This window comes from Ostrea edulis, chromosome 4 (genome assembly GCF_947568905.1).
Source record: "Ostrea edulis chromosome 4, xbOstEdul1.1, whole genome shotgun sequence".
Lineage (NCBI taxonomy): Eukaryota > Metazoa > Mollusca > Bivalvia > Ostreida > Ostreidae > Ostrea > Ostrea edulis.
The window spans coordinates 68526791-68554355 of record NC_079167.1 but is presented as its reverse complement, the minus strand read 5'-3'; the positions used below and the strand labels follow the sequence as shown (position 1 = coordinate 68554355).

Sequence of the window (27565 nt, the reverse complement as noted above, 5' to 3'; positions counted from 1 at the left end):
TAACCAGCGCTCTACAAATCGAACAACATTCTTTCAATGATGTGTGTGTGGGGGTGCGCGCGTGTGTGTGTGCGAGTTAAATAAGTAAACTGCCCTTTTAGAGTACTTCACATCCTGTTTATGTTAAAATTATATGTGTTGGCTTGAGTGGGACAAATTAGAACATGATACATTATTTCCCATTACAAGTTAAATCGCCAAATACGAAATATGAATAAAAGGAATTATTAATTAGATGTCCTTTTCGTTAACTATCTAAGATTAGGGTCTAGACACAGGACTTTATTTATTGCTACTACTCCTGCAGATTTCGTCTGAATCCAGGGACTCTCTAAGCAATACTATCTATATCTAGTTACCCGCCAGTCTGTACCGTATATGATCCTATTTTGTGATTAATAATGTGATGATTAACGGTCGGGCTCGGAAAAGTCGGGCTCGGGATGTATCTAGCTGGGCTTTATTGTTGTGCATTACGAAAGCGTCCGAGGGTAGTTCGAGTGCACATCAGTATATAAGGCGGTGATGAGCGATTTGTCGGAGCTCAAAGGCGTAAGATCGCAGCAGAAGCGGTAAGGCGATAATAAATTCAACCCTGGTTATTTTTAGTATACGGTGGCTAGTATACTGATTTTAGGGTGTTATACAGTGAATTAAAACTGTTTGTTATATTTAGATATAATTGTAGTTAAGTTCTGTCTGGGTATAAGACAGATCTGGGGATACATCCGAGACCCGTACTTGTATAGGATACATACCTGTCCCGAGGATACATACCTGCCCGGACACAGACCATATACTTAATTAGATTTGTTTGCTCTTATATTAGGGATAGATAATCCTAAGACTTAACTGTGTATATTGACTCGTTCTTATTCACATCATTTTTCGTAATTATTGCTGATTGCCATTTTTCTATATATACAATCATTTATCTATCATTGTCTTGATCTATCCAAATTTACGGACCCAAATACGTTACATAAATTGGTGGCAGCGGTGGGATTTGGGTTAGGTCGTTTTGATAGGGTTATAATAAATTTGTTTCTATCACAATGTCTGGTCGACGGGCTGACATATCATACATAGATCGAGAAATAGAAAATCTCAGTAGGGAGATAGATGAATCTTTGCGACTTTTAGGTATGCAGGAAAGTATCTCTGGCAGCTCAAGGCCAAGACAAATAACAAGGACGAGTACACCGTTTACAGGTAGACCGGATAGGGCTCTTGATAATGTTAGTCTGAGTCACGGAGATGTAAACGGAGGACAGAACCCTGCACACAGCACAAGGATAGATACAAACCAAAATCAGGCGAGATCAAAGCCAAGGAACTTTATTAAACCTGCTACTTATGACGGTTCAGGCATGTGGAACGACTATCTATCTCATTTTGAGTCTGTGTGTCTGCTAAACGAATGGACCGAGACAGAGAAGGGGTTATATTTAGCTTCATCTCTTAGAGGGCTAGCTCAAAGTGTGCTAGGTAATCAGCCTAGGGATGAGAGACAAAACTACGCAAAACTGGTCAAGGCTTTGCAGGATAGGTTTGCTCCCTTAAACCAGACAGAGCTATATAGGACTCAGCTTAGAGAAAGGAGACAGAGACCTTCAGAGAGTTTACCGGAGATGGGCCAAGAGATAAGGAGGCTTGTGAATCTAGCCTATCCTACGGCTCCGGACAATGTTCGTGAGATCCTTGCCACAGAACAGTTTCTAGATGGACTGCATAACGCGGAGATGCGTCTGAAGGTAAAACAGGCCAGACCTAACAGTCTAAACGACGCTATACAGAGAGCCGTTGAACTTGAAGCTTTTTACAGAGTCGAGAGCCGTCGCACTGAAAGTGTGAGAAGCGTAGATCAAGAGTCTGATCACGTTCAAAGATAGATAAATTCATAGAGACAATGGAGAAAAATATGGGATATCTCCAAAGGGAAATGAAGGACATGAAACAATGGAAGTTTCAAATGCAAACAAAGGGACGCGATGCAAGGCAGGCCAAAGATGAAAGTAGGAATAATTATGCAAGCAGTGTACGAAAGTGTTACAGGTGCGGATCTGACAAACACTTAAAAAGAGATTGTCCCGAATTTAAACCGACCCATCAGTCAGGTTATAAACAGAAGAAAATGAATACAACTGGACATAAGCCAAGTGATCGGGCTCAAGGTAACGAACCCAAATCTGGAGAGGAACACTCGAGGACCATCCATTCTATCAAGGAGTCAGGAGTTTACGTGACTGCCAAAATAAATGAGATGGATGCGTACTTACTCATTGATACAGGTGCCACTGTTTCCTTGCTATCAAAGGTATGCTATGGGAACATACACGGGAAAGACATGTGCTCATTGAAAAAGGTTGACAGAAATGTACTGTCCGCCAATGGGTCCTCTGTAGGGATATATGGTAAAACATCGATCAGTCTTGTGCTGGATGGGAAAACTCTTCAACAAGAAATGATCGTGGTTGATATATCTGTGGACGGAATTCTTGGTTTAGATTTCCTCGTCAAGCATGAGGCCATTATAAACATGCGTACACACAAAGTTGCCATATCTGGGATAGAACACCCTATTCAGTTGGAAGGCACCGCACATTAGTACAAGATTGCACTAGTCAACAGGGTTGTAATACCCCCCAGGTCTGAAGTAATGGCTGAGGGCAAGATTTGTGCTGGGCCAGATGGGGGATTCCCTGTAAAAATTGGACTGGTGGAGCCATCTGAAAAGTTCTTGCAATCAGATTCTGCTATGTTGGCTAGGTCTTTGATACGACGCCAAGAAAGAGTACCACTCCGCCTGATGAATCTGTCATCTTCTAACAAGACTTTTCAGCCAGGAACTGTGGTTGGTAAGTTGTCCCCAATCAGTGAGATGGTAGCTGTGTCATGTACGAAGAAAGCTGCAAATAATACGCAGGAAATGCCAAAGCATATACAGGAGCTGTTTGATAGCAGCACTAAGAATCTCGGATGTCACGAAAAAGACATGGCCAGAGATTTACTTATCAGATATTCAGATCTGTTTTCTGTGACTGATGAGGATGTTGGTCGAACCTCAATAGTTCAACACAAGATCGATACCGGGACTCAACCAGCTATCAAACAGGCACCAAGGCGCCTTCCATTTCATATGCAAAAAGAAGTCGAAGAACATGTGTCTGACATGTTGAAAAGAGGTATTATTGAACCTTCTCAGAGTGCCTGGTCATCAGCAATTGTCTTGGTAAAAAAGAAGGACGGATCCAAAAGGTTCTGTGTAGACTATAGGCGGTTAAATAGTGTCACTACCAAAGACGCCTATCCCCTACCTCGTATCGATGAATCACTCAATCAGTTGAATGGTGCAAAGTGGTTCAGTACCCTCGACCTTAACGCTGGATACTGGCAGGTTGAGCTAGACCCAAAAGACAAGCCTAAGACAGCATTCGTGACCCGGCAAGGTTTGTTTGAGTTCAATGTAATGCCATTCGGGCTCTGCAATGCCCCGGCAACATTCGAACGTCTTATGGAGACGGTGTTGTCAGGTTTACAGTGGCAAGTATGCCTCATCTATTTAGATGATGTTATTGTGTATGGGAAAACCTATGAAGAAATGTTACAAAGCCTAGAATTGGTCTTTGAAAAGTTAAGAGAAGCTGGTTTGAAACTGAAGGCCAGGAAATGCACGCTGTTTGCAAAACACGTCAAATACCTGGGGCATTTTATATCTGAAAAGGGGGTCGAGACGGATGTGGAGAAGGTTGAAGCCGTTAAAAAGTGGCCAGAGCCAGTGAACAAGACGCAAGTAAGGTCGTTCATTGGCCTCTGCAGCTATTATAGGAAATTCATAGCAAACTTTGCCGATATAGCTCGTCCATTACATTGATTGACTGAAGCATCGGTTGTTTTCAAATGGACAAATGAATGCCAGATAGCTTTTGATGCGTTGAAAGCAAAACTAACATCAGCACCTCTCCTCACGCATCCCGATTTCAGCAAACCATTTATCCTTGATACGGATGCGAGCCAAAATGCGATCGGCGCAGCCCTGTCACAGGTTCAAAATGGACAGGAGAGGGTAGTAGCGTATGCCAGTAAGGTTCTCAGCAAGTCTGAGAGAAGATACTACGTGACAAGGAAGGAGCTCTTTGCAGTAGTTACATTTATAAAACATTTCAGGCATTTCTTGTATGGACGCAAGTTTCTTGTGAGGACGGATCACAGTTCCCTTCGGTGGTTGCTTAGGTTTAAGGACCCTGAAGGGCAGTTAGCTCGATGGCTTGAGGTGATTTCGGCATACGATATGGAAATCGAGCATCGAGCTGGTCGACTGCATGGAAATGCAGATGGGCTAAGTAGAATTCCCTGCACACAATGTGGATATTTTGACGACTGGGAGAAACCAGATGTGCATGAGGACTATACAAGAACATTGAACCAGGAGGTTAAAGATGTGGGTACTGCTGAATCAAGCAATCTAGTAGTTCATTGCGACAGGATGAAAGCCTGTAAGGCTCAAGTTCTCAGAGGCGAGGGTACCGAACAAGGGTTCAGTGACCCTCCAAATATTGATATAGATATCGAAGAACAGGATCATGACTTTAGATCATCCAACAAAAATGTTGAAGTAACAGACGAGTTGGTTGCTGAGAACCGACCAAAACGCGAAAGGCGTACTCCTACTTAGCTACATGATTATGTTCAGGACTAGAACCCGAATTTCAGTTGTATATATGTATAAATTCTATGTCCCAGAGCATTCTATCCTATGATAGGACCAGTAGTCCTGCTATTGTTTGTTTTTGTTTGTTTGCATCAAGAAGGCTGAAATCATTTGTATAAGGTTGTTGTGTTTTACATATTTTTCAGAATGACAATGGTGAACACAAAGGTGACCCCCAAGAAACTGAAGGAGATTTGTCCAGTGTGCTTTAAGGAAGTGGAAGGGAAGGATGCCTGGACAGCCCATGTAGTAAAGTGTGCCAGCAGCATGTTAGTGTGCGAAAGATGTCATGTGTCCTTTAAGAAGAAAGAATATCTAGCAAAACACATGAGGTTGAAGCATGCGGAGATCGATACGTCCAAAGAGACAGCGAAAAACATTCCAGGACCCAGTTGTTCACCGCAGGATGATAGTGACAGTGGGAGTGACTGGGATGAAGATCCAGAGGTTCAATTGGAGGAGACTTCCAAGGAAAAAGAACCCCCAGCAGATAAGGCTGATACAATTGACCTGTTGACTGGACGTACGTACAGAAAACGAACTTCCCCCAGTCCTGTTCAAGCTCCTAGAAAAGTGGTCTGTAGAACCGCAGTGTATCCTGCCCAGGGTGGCGTGGCAGTTGCGACACAGACCGATGCTGGTGTCGGAAGTAAAGTGGATAAAAGTACCCAGACAGCTAGCTACCGAAAGCGAGTTAAAGAGGTTACCATCACCAAGTACCATGAGAATGGCAGAAGTGTCGAGAACATTGTAGAGAGAGAGGAGTTTTATAATATGTAGTAAGATTGACTGTTGGAAGCTTAATTCGGTACTGTTCAGACAGATAGTCTTTTATTATAATGTTGACCTTAACTTCTTTATCATTAAGATATGTATGTATATCAAAAGTTTTCATAACTTGAATTGACAATTTCATTTGTTAAAGATATGTTCATCATTTCTTCATTGTTTCCATATCTCATGATTTCTTCTCATTAAATCATTTATCATTAGCCCTTTATTGTTTTATCATGCGAGGACGCATGAGGAATAGAGGAGTGGGTAATGTGATGATTAACGGTCGGGCTCGGAAAAGTCGGGCTCGGGATGTATCTAGCTATTACGTAAACCGGGCTTTATTGTTGTGCATTACGAAAGCGTCCGAGGGTAGTTCGAGTGCACATCAGTATATAAGGCGGTGATGAGCGATATTTCGCCAGTTCATTGTCGGAGCTCAAAGGCGTAAGATCGCAGCAGAAGCGGTAAGGCGAGAATAAATTCAACCCTGGTTATTTTTAGTATACGGTGGCTAGTATACTGATTTTAGGGTGTTATACAGTGAATTAAAACTGTTTGTTATATTTAGATATAATTGTAGTTAAGTTCTGTCTGGGTATAAGACAGATCTGGGGATACATCCGAGACCCGTACTTGTATAGGATACATACCTGTCCCGAGGATACATACCTGCCCGGACACAGACCATATACTTAATTAGATTTGTTTGCTCTTATATTAGGGATAGATAATCCTAAGACTTAACTGTATATATTGACTCGTTCTTATTCACATCATTTTTCGTAATTATTGCTGATTGCCATTTTTCTATATATACAATCATTTATCTATCATTGTCTTGATCTATCCAAATTTACGGACCCAAACACGTTACAATAAGTATCACCGCTGTTTCTGAGATAGAATGATCTATCAAATTTCACAATGCTAAAAGTACTTCTACAGTTTTTGTGATTTTAATTAGAGTTTGTACAATTTCAACAACAGGGATAATTTTGAACAATATTGTTAAAACTGGATTAATCCCCCAAATCATTTCAAATTGCTGCTTCCTATCAAATGCACATTACACAGGAAAACATAATTCTCAATATAGATATTTCATGTCAATGTACAACAAGGGGAGGGGGAGGGGGTGAGTGATGGTTAAGTACAAGAGTTCAATTCATCGGGTCAAGCATACATTCACCCTGTCACTGGGATATCAATCAGCCAATAAATCAAAATTCGCGTGTAAATTTAAGGGACAAAAGAAGCAGTGTGTTGTCAAACGAAAGTGTCCCTGCCCCCCCCCCCCCCCCTCCAACTGTTACTACGTGCTTAATGATGGCAATAGGCCTTGTTCTTTCTATCTATTTTATATTTCGATGGGCACCATCTTGGCTGTAACAAAAAATCAGATTAATTAGAAAAATCAGCTCATCTGGTGGGATTAATATTTGTCTAGATCGCACACATGCTACTCTCGTCAATTGTTTCATTAATCGATATTTTAAGGTATGTCTGCAAACAATTCTGTCATTTCAATTACAATGTGTCTGTGATTTAGAGCATGTTTTAGTATAATTGTAACGAATCCATCTAGAACACAAGCAAAATGTTTGTTTTACATTTTTGTATTGAATCTTTATATGGTAAAATGCTGGGGAGATTTTGCTGGATTCGTCCATGATTCATATTATTTTTTACGAAAATGATTTTTGGTTTAGAAAACCCAAGAACGACAACAGCGTCTCAGATGCGAGGGAACGCGAATGTTTTCTTTATCTCGAAATCAGAGTTATCTTTCCTAGTGTACAGTATCACGTTCTCATTGATTATATTTTAGAACAGGTTTTGTCTTGGAATTAATCATTTCACTTGCTTCTATAATATTTTTTTACTTTCTTGCAAGTTCTCTTCTTATTTTCCTGTAATAGAGCAATATCTGTATTACAGGCCTATAAGTTTTGAAAAAAAGTACTGTAAGTAAATCCTTACGACATTGATGTTTGTCATCGAAGTAAACAAAAAGGCCATGGGCCTCACCAATACGCCAGTTTCGAGATACGTTCGAGGTATTTCCATTTGGAGGACTCTCGTACTTAGTAACGTGCAAAACAACTTGTTTACACGCGGGAGTGGGACAGATATTCATCACTGCATAAGTGAATCTGCTCAGTGAATTTATCATACAGTTTCATCACCCAATTTCGACTGATACATAAACTAAGTAAATGATACCGGTAAGTATTCAAAGGTAATTAAATACTTGGAATTCTTATTACATCACGTTATTTTGTTGCTCCTACCTATCATATCCAGGACATTGCTTGGAAATATGGCATTGTATTTATGTTTCCACTTTAGTAAAACATTTCTTTTGATAACATTTTATATTTCCTACATCAAGTATTTAAAAAGAAGTCGGTTTTTATACATTTGATCATCTTTCTCATTGACTGTAGTATCACTCTGTCCATCGTCGCAAACCATTCTATTTGACAAACGTTTGTGAAATAGAATGAAACAATAACCCGTGGTTTGCAACGATGACTTTCGATACACATTACTTTCAATTGCCGCCATGTTTACTCTGATTCCGAACAGAGGATATGTCGATGATTTTCATTGGATAATTCATTGGAGAAAGTTTCTGATAAAAATCTTCAGATCATTATTTGATTGGTTGAATGGTAGTCATTCATATTCATAAGAATGTTGTAGCAGGCAGCCACGGGTTTGTGAAATAGAATGAACAAATAACCCGTGGTTTGCGACGATGCACTATATCCAACCTAAGCATTCAAAGTTCCACTAAATGCACCTCCTACACAGGAGAGCTCTAATCTCGAAACTGGCGTATTACGTGGTGAACTGAAAGGTCAAAGCTGAAAGGTCATTCATCAAATACAAAGTTTGGAATTGCCACACATGGTCACACCCAGGGTATGTAATTAATTGCCTGAATTACAAATGACCCTATTCTTACCCCAATACTACATGTATTTACTACAGATTATTTAAAGGGGCGAAGAATTTAAAGGGGCGAAGCCGCCCCCCTCCCTTAAATTTTTCTTTAAAGCAAACTGTGGTCTCGTGTTTAGAAAAATGTATACGATATGACAAAATCTTTTGATTTATTGAATTACTTTTATTGGGAGAACTTATATCTTTCTTTTTTTTTTTTTTTTTTTTTACAAAACCCTTTAAAAATTGCGTCATGTTATCAATTTCATCTTATTAAAAATGCCAGAAAATAGTAAAACTGACTACATAGGAGACATATTTCAAGCCCTATAAAATCTGTAAAATCCAGCAACTTCTGGGGGTTTAGCCCCCCCCCCCCCCCCCTGGGCCCCCACCATGGCTTTGCCCTGGACCAACTAGGGGCCTCAAGACGGCCACCAGATCCCTTGCCTCATAAAGTTGCACCCCCCTAACCGCAATTCCTGGATCCGCCCCTGATTGTAGCTGATTTTTCTGAATCCCGTAGCCCCAAGGGCCATTTAAGAACCTTGATTCTAAATTACATGGGGATTTTTAAATACTTTTTTTTTTTTACAAATTGTATAGTTGTTTTTCAAAGATTTCACTCAAAATATGTTATGTAAGACTTAAAACCGGAAATTTGTTCCATTCTGATCACGGTCGCCGGTTATGAAAATCCTCCCACGATTTCATTGTTTTTTAAACAACCAATACATTCATAATCACAAACCACAAAAACAAGAATTGTTTACAGACGTAACCATCATATGTAATAAGAAACACCTTTTTGATCGGAATGGAGTGCATTTTCAGGGTGTGGTGGGGTTTATGGGGTGCATTCTCGTGGTTTGGTGGGGTTTATGGGGTGCATTGTCAGGGTGTGATAGGGTTTATGGGGTGCACTGTCGGGGTGTGGTAGGGTTTATGGGGTGCATTGTCGGGGTGTGGTGTGGTTTATGGGGTGCATTGTCGGGATGTGATGGGGTGCACTGTCGGGGTGTGGTGTGGTTTATGGGGTGCATTGTCGGGATGTGATGGGATGCATTGTCGGGGTGTGGTAGGGTTTATGGGGTGCATTGTCGGGGTGTGGTGTGGTTTATGGGGTGCATTGTCGGGATGCGATGGGGTGCATTGTCGGGTGTGGTAGGGTTTATGGGGTGCACTGTCGGGGTGTGGTAGGGTTTATGGGGTGCATTGTCGAGGTGTGGTAGGGTTTATCGGGTGCATTGTCGTGATGTGGTGAGGTTTATGGGGTGCATTGTCGGGGTGTGGTGGGGTTTATGGGGTGCATTATCGGGATGTGATGGGGTGCATTGTCGGGGTGTGGTAGAGTTTATGGGGGTGCATTGTCAGAGTGTGGTGGGGTTTATTGGGTGCACTCTCGGGGTGTGGTAGGGTTTATGGGGTGCATTGTCGGGGTGTGGTGTGGTTTATGGGGTGCATTGTCGGGATGTGATGGGGTGCATTGTAGGGGGGTGGTAGGATTTATGGGGTGCATTGTCGGAGTGTATTGCAGTTTATGGGGTGCATTGTCGGGGTGTGGTAGGGTTTATGGGGTGCATTGTCGGGGTGTGGTGGGGTTTATGGGGTGCATTGTCAGGGTGTGGTAGGGTTTATGGGGTGCATTGTCGGGGTGTGGTGGGGTTTATGGGGTGCATTGTCGGGGTGTTGTAGGGTTATTCTTAGGCTATGGTGGAGTGGATGGAGTGTATTCACAGGCTATGGTGGAGTGTAATTCTCGGTGTGTGCAATGGGGTATATTATGTGTATCATCGGGTGTAGTGGGGTGTATGGAGTGTATTATCTGGGTGTATGGAGTGTAATTATTGGAGTGTGTTGGGGTGTATTATCGTGTGTGGTGGGGTGTATTATCGGGGTGTGGTATGTTGTATTATCGGAAATGTGTATTATCGGGGTGTGGTGGGGTGTATTATCAGGTGTGGTGGGGTGTATTATCGGAGTGTGGTGAGGTCTATTATCAGGTGTGGTGAGGTGTATTATCGGGTGTGGTGGGGTGTATTATGGGAGTGTGGTATGTTGTATTATCGGAATGTGGTGAGGTGTATTATCGGAGTGTGGTATGTTGTATTATCGGGGTGTGGTGAGGTGTATTACCGGGGTGTGGTGAAGTGTATTATCGGGGTGTGGTAGGGTGTATTATCGGGGTGTGGTAGGGTGTATTATCGGGATGTAGTCAGGTGTATTATCGGAGTGTGTTGGGGGTGTATTATCGGGTGTGGTGGGGTGTATTATCGGGGTGTAGTATGTTGTATTATCGGGGTGTGGTGAGGTGTATTATTGAGGTGTGATGGGGTGTATTATCGGGGTGTGGTAGGGTGTATTATCGGAATGTGGTGAGGTGTATTATCGGGGCGTGGTGGGATGTATAATTGGGGTGTGGTAGGGTGTATTATCGGAGTGTGGTAAGGTGTATTATCGGGGGTGGTGAGGTGTATCATCGAGCTGTGGTGAGGTGTGTTACCGGTGTATAGTGTATTAGGTGTATCAGTATGTGGTGGAGTGAATTAGGTGTATTCTGGAGGTGTGTTGGCGTGGATTATATGTATTCTGGAGGTGTGGATTAAGTGTATTCTGAAGGTATGCGGTAATGTGAATCAGGTGTATTCTGAAGGTATGGATTGGTATATTCTGAAGGTATGGATTAGGTGTATTCTTGAGGTGTGGATTAGGTGTATTATGGAGGTGTGGATTAGGTGTATTATGGATGTGTGGATTAGGTGCATTCTGGAGGTATGCGGTGATGTGAATCAGGTGTATTCTGAAGGTATGGATTGGTATATTCTGAAGGTATGGAATAGGTGTATTATGGAGGTGTGGATTAGGTGTATTATGGAGGTGTTGATTAGGTGCATTCTGGAGGTATGTGGTGAGGTGAATCAGGTGTATTCTGAAAGTATGGATTGGTATATTCTGAAGGTATGGATTAGGTGTATTCTGAAGGTATGGATTGGTGTATTCTGAAGATATGGATTAGTTGTATTCTTGAGGTGTGGATTAGGTGTATTCTGTGGGTTTAGATTAAGTGTATTCTGGAGGTTTGAATTAGGTGTTTTCTTGAGGTGGAGTGGCTGCGTTTTACTTCACATCATTCTTGTAATACTATACAGTTGCTTTCCTTTGGTTTATCAAACCTAAAGACTCATCACGTCGACATAAATAGACATGTTTTGTAGTAACAGCTATTTTTATGGTTCCGCTTTAATTAACCGACTTGATTTATGTCAGAATCATGTGTTTATTTAAGAAAAAAAATAAATTGAAGGTTTTTCTTTTTAACTTTCATTGTCAGTCATCAAAACATTTTAGATTTAATAATCAATTCTGTCACATTTTATGTGAAACAGGGAGGGATTCGAACCCGTCCTCCCCCTAATTATCTAGCCAGGTGCTCTACCAGCCGAGTTGCGATCGAACCCGTACGACTGCGCTATAAATACAGAAAAACAACCCCCAAACAAATATTTGTGACTTAAATCATCACGGATATTTGGGCATTGTTTGGATGTGGTTTCCATTGATTTGAAGTTGCTGCATTGGAATCGAATAAGTTGACTTGATTTATATTTGTGAAATGAAGATAAACATGTTCCACATAATGCTACCGACATGTCGCAGAGGAAACTCTGGATGAGAACATGTGTACCAGGCAGTAGAAATCTAGCCAGGTGGACTTTGGCATTACCTTAAACACTACCTTAGTCTGATTTCAAAGATTAAGTGGGGCTGCTTGAAACGAATTTGATGCTGAAGACACGAATAAAAAAAACCAAAAAAACCCAGAAAAACAGCATGCCTTCGTTTTAAGTGCATTCAACAGAAATACATCGTAAACAATCGTTTGACCCATTTATTTTGGGTGTGACCATATTGAGTAGCAGGAAGTGTTGTTTTAAAGTATTCTTAAAAGAGCGATAAAGCATCTTGCATGCGACAGCAGACGACACAATGCGTAGATTTATATCACACTTGGTTTTTCATCACATTAACTGTCGTGTACAATATCATTCGGACATCAAAACCATGGAACCCTAACTAGCTTTTTTCTTCTAGTACAATCCGGCGATGGATAAAAGGGAGATAAATCAAGATATACTGCGTGTAGAGATTATATACATAGGAAAGATAACTCTGATTGTGAGAGGTTGTAACTGGGCTTGTTTTCCTTTGACCAGTGCAAAAATGTCACTAGGGGCCCAGGGCACATGCTGTGAGTACAGTTGAACAAATTGATGACACCCCCCCCCCCCCACCAAAAAAAACAAAAACAACAACAACAAGAAAGTGGGTGTTTGACGGAAGAAGAAAAAGTCCTTTTGAGCGAAAATGAATTAATTCATTTGAGCGAAATTTGATATTTGAGCAAGGAAAATAAAACCCATATTAGTGTGAAAAAACTGAAACATTGTGTACGTGACATGCACTGTAGGGTTTCCGTTTGCCAGACTTATTAAATCTACTGACGCCTGCTATTTTCAGAGTGCAGCATTGTTCGTTGTTTTGTATAAAAAGTAGTCTCCCGAGTAAAAAATGTCTACATCGTAAAATCCCATTATTTCTTTGTTTGCAACTATGTATTGCTTCTTTCTATTTTAGAATTGTTATGGGGTTTTTCTTTTTAAAATATATTTTGTTTCAATTTAATTTTTGAATGAAAAACTGCTGGTCATCATTTTAAAGATAGCCTTAAATTAGTGTCTTATCAAAACCACAGAGAAATGAAAATCAACTTTCGGTTACATGCCCATCTGAAAAAAAAATTCGTTCAAATGTCTGATGACTTAGCCATAACCATTGCAACATACAAAGTCACATTGAATGCGCAAAACTAATTTCCTTTAATAGATCTAAAAGTTTCAAATTCTAAATTGCCAAAATACGTGAAATTAAATATCTAGACTACAGGAAATTTACTCTTCAAAGATCACGGAATATTTCATACCAACCAGACGGCTCTCATAAAGCATCGTGTTCTATCATATATTCTACAAATACATTTGATAAATTTACAACACACAACAGCGATGTCAAAAGCAAAACTCTTATTAACTATTTTCATGTAAACCTCATTACAATATTGTCACATTTTCAAATAATCCTGTTATCAATCATAACTTTGTACTTGACCTTTGTATTTGGGAGAGGGCCTATGTAGTCTATGCCTGTTGTCCGATCCTATTGAGTTTCTCAATAAAAATATGTTTGAATTAGCATGTCGTATAATAACACTGTTCTGTATGACTGAATTTAAAAATGAAACTGAAAAAAAAAAATTCTATCAGGTTGCCGTGTGCATTATAATGAAAGAAAATGTCTTTTTTAAACAAATGTATTCGGCATATGATTATTGATAACTATGTTACTGATTGAATTGAAATGTTATATTTTGTATGTGGTTAGTACAGTAGTACCAAAATCCTTTGAGGAAATCCCACTCCTAAATTGACAGTATTTTATTCCATCCACGTACAACAAACATTTATTTTTCATGATAAATATTTAAATTGACACATATATATGTCCAACTGGGTCGGGTGTAATGCCCATGTACTAATAATAGTACTTACATGCACTTCTGGTGAGGTCATCTTGAACAGATATTATCTAAATAAACACAGTTGAATACCTTAAAAATATTTTGAACTGCATTTTCTTTACACACTGTCTGTTTTGTATGATTTATGAAAGCTAGACACACCATGGACACACCAGGGTAAGTCGTACATACCCACATATGTTGAACATCTCGAAAATAAGCTCGTGTGAAAAAGTAATATGCTTCCCCGTGACAATGAATATATTAATACAGAGAAAAAACAATGATATCAAATTGAATTTTCCTATGCCCCGTATCGTCTTACATTAAGCATAAAACCCTGTGTCGTGATCTGACATTTAGTCCTATCTTGTTACTCCGAGAGTACCACCCGAAATGAATGATTCATGAAGCACAGATAGGCTTACCGTGCCAAGAATCTGCTTTTCGTTCCAAAGATCAAATACCCCGGGAGCCGAGGTATCTCAGACCACAGACAAATTAATTCAGCCGATAATTCTGTTTTTCAATAACGACCGAACCAATATCTATACCCAACGCATGTCTGTATTATTGGGACTTTGCCGGGTGTTTTAAATGACATATGTGCCATTTAAAGTAATAATATTTAACTGCGTGTAAAAAGGGGTGAGAGCTAAGGTTTTAAATGGATATTGGTCGATGTCGAAACTTGTACAGTTAGTCATGGGGTGTATCCCGGAGATTTTTACCTCGTGACTGAGGCTCTCAGTTTTGACCACATTTGAATATTTCGTTTGTGTTTTTAATTCGTTGGAGTGACCCTGCGTCGGAATAAAGGACAAGTGCCTTTTGCAATACAACGATTTTAATCAATGAATTATTAATTCATGACAGGGCAGTCGACGTGTTTTATAACTTTGAAAGAGTACAGGGAGATTGCTGGCGATCTTGTGAAGAATATCTACAGAATACAGACTCTGTCTTAAAGGTAAGATTCTTTCAATTGATTTTCCGTTTCCATGTCTCTTCCTACATTGCAATGCGTAAAAATAGAAAAGCAGATTATCTTTTGCACCGGGAAATTGTTATATCGATTGAAATCCCTAACATTTATTGTATTGGATATTTGATGGGTGTTTACATTTGCGGGGTCTACTTAATCATGTGTATGTTCTTTCTTTGTGTACATTTCTGACACTAGGTGCTTGCACTATACATTTTAATCTGTAAAAAGTTTTAAACGAGTGTAACGTTGCTTGTGATTTTCACTTAAATCCTTGACCTTCAAAACTGTGTATTCAACAGGTGTGTAAATATATCATATATGCCTACTTGGGGGAATTTAGATTGGTAAAGGGCGTGTACCCGAAAACTCAGATACAACGAATGCTATTTTATCTGGCCCATATTTTGAAACTGTGTGCTCTATTAAAGCCTTTTTTATCTCTAAAATCCCGGTTAGATTGAATTCGGAAGGGTACGCATTGAATATTTGTACAAAGGATTGAAACGTGCTTTTTATTTTTCATATTAAATTTACATTAAAAATTTCTTCCTTTTTATCAGCTCTTCCTGGTGCTTTCCTATCAAACCGTGAAAGGCAAAACCCGACCTGTAATTACACACCCAAAAATGTTAGTGGTTTTAGAATATTTGAGAGCTTCAGTCAGAATATTCCTTTTAAAATTACATCATGAGACGTTCCCCCATTGTATCATCCCTTGAAATACTATCAAAGTTTATGTTTCAAAATCACGGGTTTAGAATAATTCGTGTATCAAATTAAGTTTTTAAGAAAGCCCCTCAAGCGGTAAAGGAATTTGAGAAGGGGACCCAGTCTTCTAATAACATCTAGAATATAAGCTTTATGCTCTATATACTTCACACAATAGGGGAAGATAAATTTTAAGAACACACAATGACACCAAAAAAAATGATTTACAGATTTTGGAATGTGGGCGCAGCACATAGGTTAGAAAATTGAAAAAGTTTTAGTCATTCTAAACAAAAGACCAAAAATTAAGGGAAGGGACACGCAAAAACCTTGACTATACGTTTAACATTCTAAAACCGGAATCAACATTAAAACAATGATTTCGTATCTTTTTTATTTTATAATTCATTACCAAATGTTATGCATGACAAAATGCACATACATATAAATACCAGTAAAGCTTAACAGCAAAATGAATAAGATATATGGCGATATGCAAAGTGCCATCTATAGGTAATGTTCTTAGACTTTATATAAAAAAGACTTTTGAAAAAACTTAACATAATCAAAACAAATGTACATTAATGTTAGCAAAATGTATTTTGTACGGAATGAAAGATTTACGTTGTTTGTGTTATGGATGATATGAAAAGAACACAGACAGTCTCATATATATGTACTAGTTGCAGATCTATCGCTCTCTAAGGAGAATATTGGGACAGACCTAGAGAGCTACAGGTCTGCTGATACATCCTTATACTTGTGCGTGGTTTTATATCTAGGGATTAAACTTATCTATCTATCTTTATCTATCTATCTATTTATCTATTTATCTATCTCCATCCATCCAAAGGCTGTTATGTCAAATTGAAAAGTTACTTGTGCGACAAAGTGCTTTCGCTGAAAGCACTAAAACACAAGGGCTTATTACAGATAAAAGATTAGTTAATCTAAACATTATATAAAACAGATAAAACATTAGTTAATGTATACAAACATTATATGATACAGATAAAACATTAATGTAAACATTATATCATACAGATAAAACATTAGTTAATGTAAACATTATATCATACAGATAAAACATTAGTTAATGTAAAACTTATATCAGTTAATGTAAACATTATATCATACAGATAAAACATTAGTTAATGTAAAACTTATATCATACAGATAAAACATTAGTTAATGTAAACATTATAGCATACAGATAAAACATTAGTTAATGTAAACATTATATGATACAGATAAACATTAGTTAATGTAAACATTATATCATACAGATAAAACATTAGTTAATGTCAACATTATATCATACAGATAAAACATTAGTTAATGTCAACATTATATCATACAGATAAAACATTAGTTAATGTCAACATTATATCATACAGATAAACATTAGTTAATGTAAACATTATATGATACAGATAAAACATTAGTTAATGTAAACATTATATGATACAGATAAAACATTAGTTAATGTAAACATTATATTATACAGATAAAACATTAGTTAATGTAAACATTATATGATACAGATAAAACATTAGTTAATGTAAACATGATATCATACAGATTAAACATTAGTTATTATTATATGATTGAATAATTCCTAGCTCTCTCATTGGCTGAGATCCAACAATGTAGAAATCATACTACGTTATGTTTACCTGCACGTGACCTTCCAGGTGAACATAAGGAATTATTTTTTCCACATAGGACCAAAAATAGACCTTCCAGGTGAACATAAGGAATTATTTTTTCCACATAGGACCAAAAATAGGTCGTTGAAACTTACAATTAAAGCGAAGAACAATCTTGAAGGGATTTTTAATCATATAATAAAACAATTATTGCTGTTTTTGAGGTCAATACGATGATTTAGCCACCTTCGAAGTACAATATTCACCTCAACCTTCGGGCTCGGTGAATATTGCACTCCTCAGGTATCTAAATTATCGTATTGACCTCAAAAACAGCAATAATTGTATAATGTAAACATTATATGATACAGACCAAACTATAGTTAATGTAAACATCACATAGTATGACTTATGATGGATCTTGAATATTTATTCTGATTTATTAAGGAAACAGATTATTCTCTATTACATAAGTTAACATTAGAAAGGATCTGAGAAATAGTAATTTAATGTGTTCGGTATTCTGTATTGAGTAGACGTATATAAGTATGTATATACTTTAAATGTGATCGATTGATAAAACACCATATTGGTTATTGAAAGCGATAAAGTACAAATGAAAGGCCAGATCAGATGGCTAATTTTGTTATTAGATCTGCATTTTAAAATGCGTTAAACCTCGGCCGTAAATATGATTGAATAGGAGAGGCTTAAAGAAAGGCTTACTTGGTCATTTCTGAACAAAGAAATAAACTTATTAAACTTGCATTACTATAGCTAATGATAGCTAATACCGATATCGACATGTCTAAGCCCGCGTAATTTGTGATAATTTTTGTTTAAAAAGGAGCTTTCATCATAATGAGAGTTTTTGTAAGATTTATATCACAGAGAATATAAAGGACTATGTAGCAGCTAAAAGTGGCGGGATACAATACCCATTGTCATATTACGTAATCTAGAGTAGTTTGTTGTCAATGACGTGGTTTTTTTTTTTTTTTAGGGTTAAACAAATAATTAGGAATCTGGTCAGAACAATGGAATTCATTCCAAGTACGAAATATTTTAAGTTTTTAGAAATCAATTTTATCCAAATATTATTAAATTTGTAAATTAGGTAGGAAAAAAGACTTATCGGGGTAACAGTGATTAGTTTCTACCTCCGAAATCCTGTTTTGATTTAGAACTACGTGTGTGTGAATGCAATATACAACTCGATGGTGTCATCTTGCTTCCCCTTATGATTTCATTATTTAGTTGTGACGTCACGAAAATTGCATAATTTCATATTTTAGAATAGCAATGTTTAGCAAACATATGATACACATGTTTTACTTCGATGACCAGACACTGTTTAGTGGTATATAGTGTGCACAATGATTATATCGATAAAATACACTGTATGTGAAATTGGAGTTCGACCACGCCCCCGCTCGATTATTTCTAAAATACAATATGGATAATATTTTGAACTTTTTGGCTGTACTTTAGGGAATTCACAGAAAAGTGTTCATTTTGTGACATCATAGATACAATCATACCCAAACAATGTTATTTTCGACAAGAATCATTATATATATATATATATATGGGTAAAATATTAAATAAATTATGACAACACGTTGTTGTCATATTTTATTTAATATTTTACTTATTGATTACTGGACACGGACACGGAGACAATTTTTCACATTTGGAGATATATATATATATATATATATATATATATATATATATATATATATATCAGTAATTTCAGCATACTTATTTCTAATGCTTTATAGAGGCAATGTTTGAGTAATATAATCCTTTATTGATGAATATAATGTATCAAAAAAGTACGGTAATCATAATTACATATTGAGATTCTCATTATCAGTTTTAAGTAAATTTTCTTCTTTGTGTTCGAGTTTGAAAGTCATTGACTTCGTATCCATGCAATGAACAAGCTACGGTATGTCATTGATCAAGCGTGATAGAATTCCTACATCGAAGATGATCGGAACTCAAGATTCCGATTTAAACACTGATATGATAAATAGCCGTCTTCACGAAGCACTTAGACCATGGGTAACAATTTGACCGGGTGGGGCATCAAGTTCATTTATCGGACGATGACATTATATTACTATGGTTGACTCAATGAGCGATAACATTTGACCTCTAAAATTACCATGTAAAGGGGAAATGAAGGGCACGACAATTTAGGGACATCATTATGAGCACCTACCCTCATCGATTAAAGCATCATATCTCTTACGTACTTGAGTAATTGGAAACTGAATGAATATCAAGACTGAGCAACGCTGTCTAAGATGTAGAAAATTCTAGCAATGGAGTTCGATGACATTTTGAGTATACATGCACGTACATGTACCTAATGAGATAGAGTAGAAAGCGACAACATTAATTTTGTTTTCAGTTTTGCTGTTGTGAATTCCATATATACATGTACATGAATTAATCAAAAGCCTTTACCACGGTTTTCATCTTTCATTTCAAGTTTGTTTTTAAAGCAATAAATTCTATGATGACGCTGAAATGGTTCGGGGACGTTCATAAAATCATCGCCCGGACCATGTGTTTCAAGTTAATAAAGATCAGAAAATCAATTTTGATTTTTTTTAAAAATCGATTTGTACAAATTAAACATAAAAGGCGTATATGTTATATTGTAGGAAAAAAACCCATTTAGGCGTAGACTCTGAATTGTGTGAGTGCTTCAAAAATGCGAATTTGGAATAATACAAACCAAATCATCAATACCGTCATAATAATAACTAGTAATAAAACATACGGATAAAATTAACTACAGTGAAACCGAGGTGACATAGAAATATCTAATTGTATGAATACTTGTCTACAACACCGACCGAAGAAATGGAGCACCACAAACACACAATGGGACAAAGATAAATCTGTAAAAACATCGGAAGAACACATATTTTTCTGTCGGGGCTGATCAAATGACAGATAATTATAAACCACACCCAACGTAAATCGATTTTACTCGCGACTCGAAACGGGAATGCTGACACATTGAAACACTGTGGTAACAAAGGGTGAATAGACGCACATCGTATCCATGATTGCTTCGTCGGGGGTATATGGATGTCGCATATAAATACCCGTTTTCATAGATAAATGGACCTTTCAAGCGAAAATTGAAAGAACGAAAATAAAGACCACATCATTTATTTTGTGAACTGTGGGGTGAAATCGAAAAAATCCATATGCAATCTGTTGTTGTGCAACTTAAAAGTCCTACAAAGAGTGGTTCTAGGCCTCGTATATAACAGTACACCCGATCAGCAATATCGATTATCTTATTGTGTATTTAATGAATTAGAATTCAATATTCATCAAGAATGACATTGCAGATTTTAAGTTTAAGTTTCATGTGTCTGCACAGATGTTGAGGGTGGAACCCCATTAGTTTCTACTATATTACATTGCCTATCCATGTCAATTCCATAGCCACAGAACAGACGCGAAAGCAGCCTTAGCAATGGCGGTCTACATAGACGTATCTTAAAGGACACAACGCATGTTTCTAAACTTTTTCATTTTTTCAGCAAAATTAACTCTTTTTATGCCTAAAACTACTTTAAATGTGTTTTAAATAAAATATTTTGCGTAGTTTTCGAGTTTGAAAGCGATGAAATTCAAATCTTGCGATATGCATATTTTCTTTCGCTCCGGGAAAATGATTACAGGCACAAGGGACGGAAAATCGCTTTGCAAATACAACTCAGCAACTCATAATTACAGTGTCTTGAATATGATCTTCATTTCTTTCACTCAGTCGATCAGAATGGGTGTTATATAACTTGGTAGACTTACTAATTAGAATAACCAATAGGGAACAGGAAGCATATTATTTTTTTTTCGAATGCCAAAGACTGTGTCGTTTAACTGTGAAGACTCTAGCACAAACTTGTTGACTCAAAAGATTAAGAGATTATTTTCCCCCTTTAATATATCAAAACAGACGACGAACATATCAAAATATTGAGTTATAATAGAAGATACATTATAAATGGTTAAAATACAGTTTCCTCCAGCTACAAGCCTCGTTTTTATAGAAATTCGCTGTAAGGGGACAACGTTGCACTCCAAGGTTTATTGAAGATAAACTTCAGTCACGTTCAGTTTATATTTGAAATAAGCGATTATATTTTAACAACATTACTCAGCAGCGTACACCGGAAGACGATGTTTAAAATGTTCACACTGGCACAGGTGGGGTTTTTTTACATGTCGTTCTTGAGGCCCCCTTACACAAGCACATGATAATCATTGTGTCGGAAAATTTTCATTGTATCAAATTCGCCTATATTCATTTACTTGCATGTCTCGGAAATCATCTTACAACGGCTCATGTGTAGACCATGCACATGTTTGCTTTTAAAACATTTCTGGTCACGTAGGCAACACGAAATTATTGTAAATGTGTATCATTTTTCATCGACCAGACTTGGTAATAAAGCCGAAGATCGTGCATTTCTCTCGGGTGATATAGCTACCGACTTCGTTTTACGCTAATTAATTATTTCATGCTCAAAAGCAATATACATGGGCTTGACTGATATTCATGAATTTTACATGTAATACAAAATCTTATCGCATAAAAATTGCACTTTGATTTGGTATAAACGCCTGTTGCAGTAACTCTTCGTGATGATTAGCAGTCAATAAATAAACGGATGTATCCGAGACATATGTATAAAGTCTTTTCAACGACGACCTGCAGCCTAAGTATCCCCAGTGGCGGATTCCGGCTCCCCTAAAATTTTCAAATTTAAGGTAAATCGCGGTATCTTGTTTCGGAAAATGTACTAAACGATAAAAGAAGCAATAATTTCTTCCACTCCCGGAGATATAAATGACAAAATCCTTTGATTTCTTGAATTACTTTATTGGGAGAACCTAATTTTTTCCAAAAAACCCTTAAAATTTGGGTGATTTTATTAATTTCACCTTATTAAAATGATAGAAAATAGTACAAATGACTTTATAGGAGAAATATTTCAAGCCCCATAAAATCTGTAAAATCCAGGAGCTTCCGGGGCTTCGCCCCCTGGACCCCCACCAGGGCTTCGAGCTGGACCCACTGCTTCATAAAGTGGCGACCCCCGTAACCACAAATCCTGGATCCGCCCCTGATCCCCACCATTCTATAAATCTAGATTTGTACCTACTTTCATATCTTTGATTTTATTTCGGGGACCAATGTCGAAAATTCACTAGGCCAATGTAGGAATTTTTATGCCAAAAACAAACCCCTCGAAGATAAGGAACTGTAGATCGAGCACAGCAAACTTGGCAAGGAGTTTCGTCTTTTATTTCTAGAACAGAAAAAAATTAATGCAAAGGTTAAAGTTTGAATTAGTTGATGTTTCGCAGAATATTTTTGGCAGCACTTTGGGTATTAATTCCACTTGCCACGGTACAAAGATAGGATCTACTCGTACTTCGCAATAAGGGTATATATAAGCACATTACATCGTATCTTTAATATTTTCGTCAATGGTTTGAATAAATGTTTCTCCTTCATTGTTGACAGTCAACGGGAAACAATCAGCCTATTTTACAAAGGGAGAATTCGTCTCTCTTCGTTAAAACTTTCAACTTCAAAAATATGCAATAAACTATTGATGAGTCCTGTTTAATGTTTTTAATTAACTTGTTTCCATGACAATATGGGCGACGTTGTAACTCGCAATATGTTACCATTGATCAAGCAAAGCATGTATATTGATAAACTGAAAGAAGATTTTATGACATGTTTCAAGGTTTATTGAACAATTTTGAATGACATCGACCCGGTCGTTCTAATGTAAATTTCGAGGCGTTTGGAAATTATCCATAGTGCATAGCGAATGAATGAAACACATGTAATTAGTGAATAATTTCATTATATATCCGTTACTGCAATTTAATCAACGCCCAAACCTCGTAGGTACAGATAATCCTTGGCTAAATTACAGCCCAGGACTAGACGAAGCGCACCATATCCATACAAAGCCGCTAGCGATGCGAAACGGTGATTTGGTCGAGTACGCATGGCTTGAACCTAGTTTACTACGAAAATGTTTTTGAATTAGGTTACCAGGTAAATTGCCCCTCTCGAGTAATGGTATTAAAAGATACTTGAATTGAATCCAAGAGATTGAATTCGGACTTTGTGTGATAGGACCATTCAACGTTCGTGCGTTTCTGTCTGAAGTAGGACATTTGACATGGGATGTAGGTGAAATCGACTTGTGACCCTTCAGGTGAAATTTACCTGTCTTGTACATTTGTCATTCTTGAGTCATATTTCATGGAGTAATTTGCAAATACACGAATTTTTATGGAATATACACTGACGGGGATATTTGTTACATGGAGAAGTGGATGTACTCAGTAAGTTGTGTACGAACTCTTCAGATTTTTCTTCACTGTTTTCTTTGTATCGATTTGTGAGATGTATTTTTTCTCTGTAACAGCAGTACAGTTATCTTATAATTAGGTTATTGAGGAAGTGATGTTTCGGTGAATTGTACGTGGTTCAGTGACTACCTTTATTTCGTCGATAAACAAATCATGTTTCCTTTATTATGTCGGCAATAGGGGAATACCAGTTTAAACACATTTATGAGCGTCTCTTTAAATCATTTTAATATCATAACGAACAAAGCTCAATGTAGGTCCTGTGTGGACCTATGGCATGTCTTAATTACTCTCAACTAGTGCACTAATTACAATTTAATTACATTCGCGTTGTAAATCGTTCTTCCACTATGCCCGCCTATTGTGATGCAAAGAAAATCTTGTCAGGTCATTCAACAAGTGCAATCGCCTTGTACGTTGTAAGACTCGCGTCCTTTGGCGAGCTTGATAAGATTTCCATTGGAAGCCTTTACTACATTATTCAGTGACTCTAATCTCTTTCAAGTCCCTTTTTAAGGAAGGTTTCAAAGAAATTGAATTTTGTACATGTTGTTTGTCAGTTCACATTACAATAGAAAGGACACGGGCGGATCATTCTCAAGCTTTGTTGCTTCAGTGAACTTCGTCATTTGGAGGGAAGCCATTTGTCTTTGTGAAAATGATAATGCTTAATTTAATGGTCAAATGTTTTTGTTTAAGATTTTGTTCAAAACCAATGGAAAATCCTCATCAAAATATACTAAATTTACATTAATCGTCTATGGTAATATTTTGATTTTGCCTGAAAAGAAGTTAAATCTTTTGAAGATAAAACACGTTGAATTTCTAAAGTACAGACATATATATATCGTTTGTGTTTTGTATAAGGATTCACTCGCTCGGCGCGAAACCCCACGCATGCAAAATGTATGCATATTTGTAGGTATTTCATTAATCGTCAAAAAAACTACTCAATGAATTATTCAAACAGTAATTTCGCTTACGCAAGGACAACAGATGAATGAATAAATGCCAACTTATTGAAGTGTCAACAACAGATTGACTGAGCGACATTTTTATGGTGTCCCTTTTGAGCAAGACTATTCTGACGTTCGTACGTGGCCACCCCTCTCTGATCAAACCATTTTATCTACCTTATTTATTTATTTTCATTAAAGTAGCAAAGATCTTGTAAATTGAACCAACAATAAAGTAAATATTTGTGCGAGGTGCGCCCCTTCATTTCTCTACGCTACTTAATTCGTTCATAAACATACGTGTAACACCTTTATTAAGGTACCCGTCTTATACGCAGGTACAAATCATAGCTGGATAGATAGCCTTAGTCCCTAATTCTCGACCAATCCCCTCGTTGACGGACGTAGAGGTAAAATATCATAAATAAATGCACGTGGAATGGTTGCATTTTGTATTTCATTAACACAGTTCTCCCTTGGTTCCTTTGAATAAAAATTCAAGAAATTCTCATTTGTCGAAAAAACAAGTTAGAATATAAAAGATAATGATTTGAATGTTTCTCTGAATAATTATGAAATGTAAACCAAACAAATAATAAAATGTTTTAAACTTCTTATAAACAGTAAAATAAAATACATATTACAACTGAGAAAATGTACATTATTTTAAAAATGCATTTTTCAAACGTTTTTCTGTGTTGAGGAATAAGAAATCTTTATGTTACCACGTGCATTTCAATAAAGGTACACCTTCCGATATTCCCGTGGATTGATTTATATCTGAAATCGACCCCACCGCGAGCTTTATGAGGTAAAAGAGACTGCATAAATTTTGTATGCAAACATCGTATTTCAACTTCAATGAGAATGCCCATCTCCAAGCTACAGAAAACGCCAGAGGTCGTGTTTGTAGAGCCCTTAACTACGGTAATGACTCCATCTAATATATAAAAAAAAAATCTTGTACGGTTTTAAATCTGGTAACGCCGTGAGAAGTCAAGAAAGCATTGAAAGAAATCAAATTGTCGGAAACACATGCATACTTTGCATCTAAAATTGTTCTTGTAATTATGATTGTTAATTGGCTTTAAGCTTTACGACTCATCAGTATGACCCATATTAAACTATAAAGTATAAACAAAAAATACTGTTTACAATATGAAAATCGAGGACAGACCTATACATAAAAACAATTCTAAGAAAACTAGTAGATGACACTTGTCTGGATCGTAAGAGTAAATCACTTTTGAAAATTTCTTATCCAGGTTACAGAGTTGTCCGCAATGCAGGAATGCACAAACAATACATTTTACAAAAATGTCTGGTGTGCAATTCTCATTACTAACGTAGGAGTGGCAGTTCTGCCCCTTAACTGGGATATGCTTTTGATATGCTGATAGTAACATATTTTGTTTATCGTACAAAAGGTGCAAACGGTGGAGTAATAATGCAAAAATATTATTTTAAAAATCCATCAGTCATAAGAAAACCATGCTCTTCGGTCAAACAAAAATGTGGGTTTTAAAAACGTAACAACAATTAACGGTTTTTTTAAATATGAAAATTTGATGTGTGGTATAAAAATACCTACATTCTTCATGCTTGTGTAAGCTTGCTACGTGCAGAGAATGATGACGAGTCTTTGTTGCCGAAATTATTCTGTCAATTGTAGTCTTTTTATTTTACACTTAATGAAATAAATTGAGTGTTAAAATGATATCTGCCTATGGACAGCAGTCACGACTGCGGAACTAACTGGATAATTAACCATTTATTTCGAAATATAGCTACTTTGGATACTTTACACCTATTTACGCTCCGTGAGGGTATATTGATTTTTGTTATAAAAGTTTCTTTTTGGCTCTGCATCTGTGACCGCGGAGTACTTATCATCTGAAATCTGACTATTTACTCACAGTCACTGTCAACATATACGCACGAAATAACAAACAATTCGCTTTAGTATTTGATTTTTTACTCTCTCCTTGTTTACAGATAGAATAAAATAGACCATGAACACCGACGAACTGATCGCTATTGTGGGTGGTTCTTTAGCGGGATTGGTGGTGATCCTGATTGTTTTGGCAGTCCTCATCTACTGTGTTTGTGGGTGAGTAGAGTTTGTTCATTGCGTGTTGTTGAAGATACGTTTAGGAATTTCTTCAGCATGAATTTTCCCATTATTCATACTATTAATGTCCGAAGTTGCTGTTCATTGTCAAAATGTGCTTTCGAAATTAATATTGTCCAGAAATATATTCACCATAATGAACCATATTTACAATAATATGGTCGATGCGTTCTAATAGATTTGCGTTTATTTCGTTTAGTCAAAAACAAAACTAATCGATAAATGTAACAAATTCTCCGCTCATTTTTTAAACAATGATATCATTCAACATTCACACACATACAAAACATTAACAAACAACAACAACAAACAACACACCACCAACAAAGAATTTAATTTGCTGTACATACATTCCTTCATTAGCGTAACGCATTCTAACAAGGACAATTTTGTAAATGAATTTCATCATATTTTTTACTATAGCACATTTTCTCACCTACGAAAGAACTATGTTAAAAGATAAACTATTTTACTTTAATTTCCCGATCTCATGTTAAAACAAAATCTTTTAAAAATCACAGACAAATCTCTATGTTTATTGAAATGATATATGATTTAGTTCATGGTATTTATGCTAACATCTTTTCTCTCTTCTTATTCTCACACTCTGAGTTTGTATCTCTGACCAGAAATATGTGTTTGTATGCTTTTATTGTCCTAATCTATCATATGTTATGAATAGTTTC

At 37.0% G+C, this 27565-nt stretch overlaps 2 protein-coding genes across 11 annotated transcripts in view; both read left to right on the top strand.

Moving 5' to 3' along the window:
* The first annotated feature begins 4858 nt into the window (after positions 1–4858).
* Positions 4859–5491, top strand: LOC125669120 (transcription factor HIVEP3-like). The gene has a single exon (XM_048903568.2). The coding sequence runs from the start codon at positions 4859–4861 to the stop codon at positions 5489–5491; it is 633 nt and encodes a 210-aa protein (XP_048759525.2).
* A 3879-nt stretch (positions 5492–9370) lies between these two features.
* The window catches only part of LOC125668794 (uncharacterized), a 29840-nt gene continuing 11645 nt past the window's right edge, over positions 9371–27565 (top strand). For 5 of the 10 annotated variants that reach the window (XR_007367771.2, XM_056163601.1, XM_048903210.2 and 2 more), the window contains exons 1-2: positions 9371–14982; positions 26744–26858. Coding sequence is in view for 9 of the 10 variants with exons in the window: in XM_056163601.1 (XP_056019576.1) it covers positions 26761–26858 (98 nt within the window). In the remaining variant the exon portion in view is untranslated. Of the gene's footprint in view, positions 14983–15475; positions 15629–23278; positions 23766–26398; positions 26575–26743; positions 26859–27565 lie in introns of those variants that run through there. The other 5 variants (XM_056163602.1, XM_056163599.1, XM_048903205.2 and 2 more) reach the window with 3 other exon arrangements.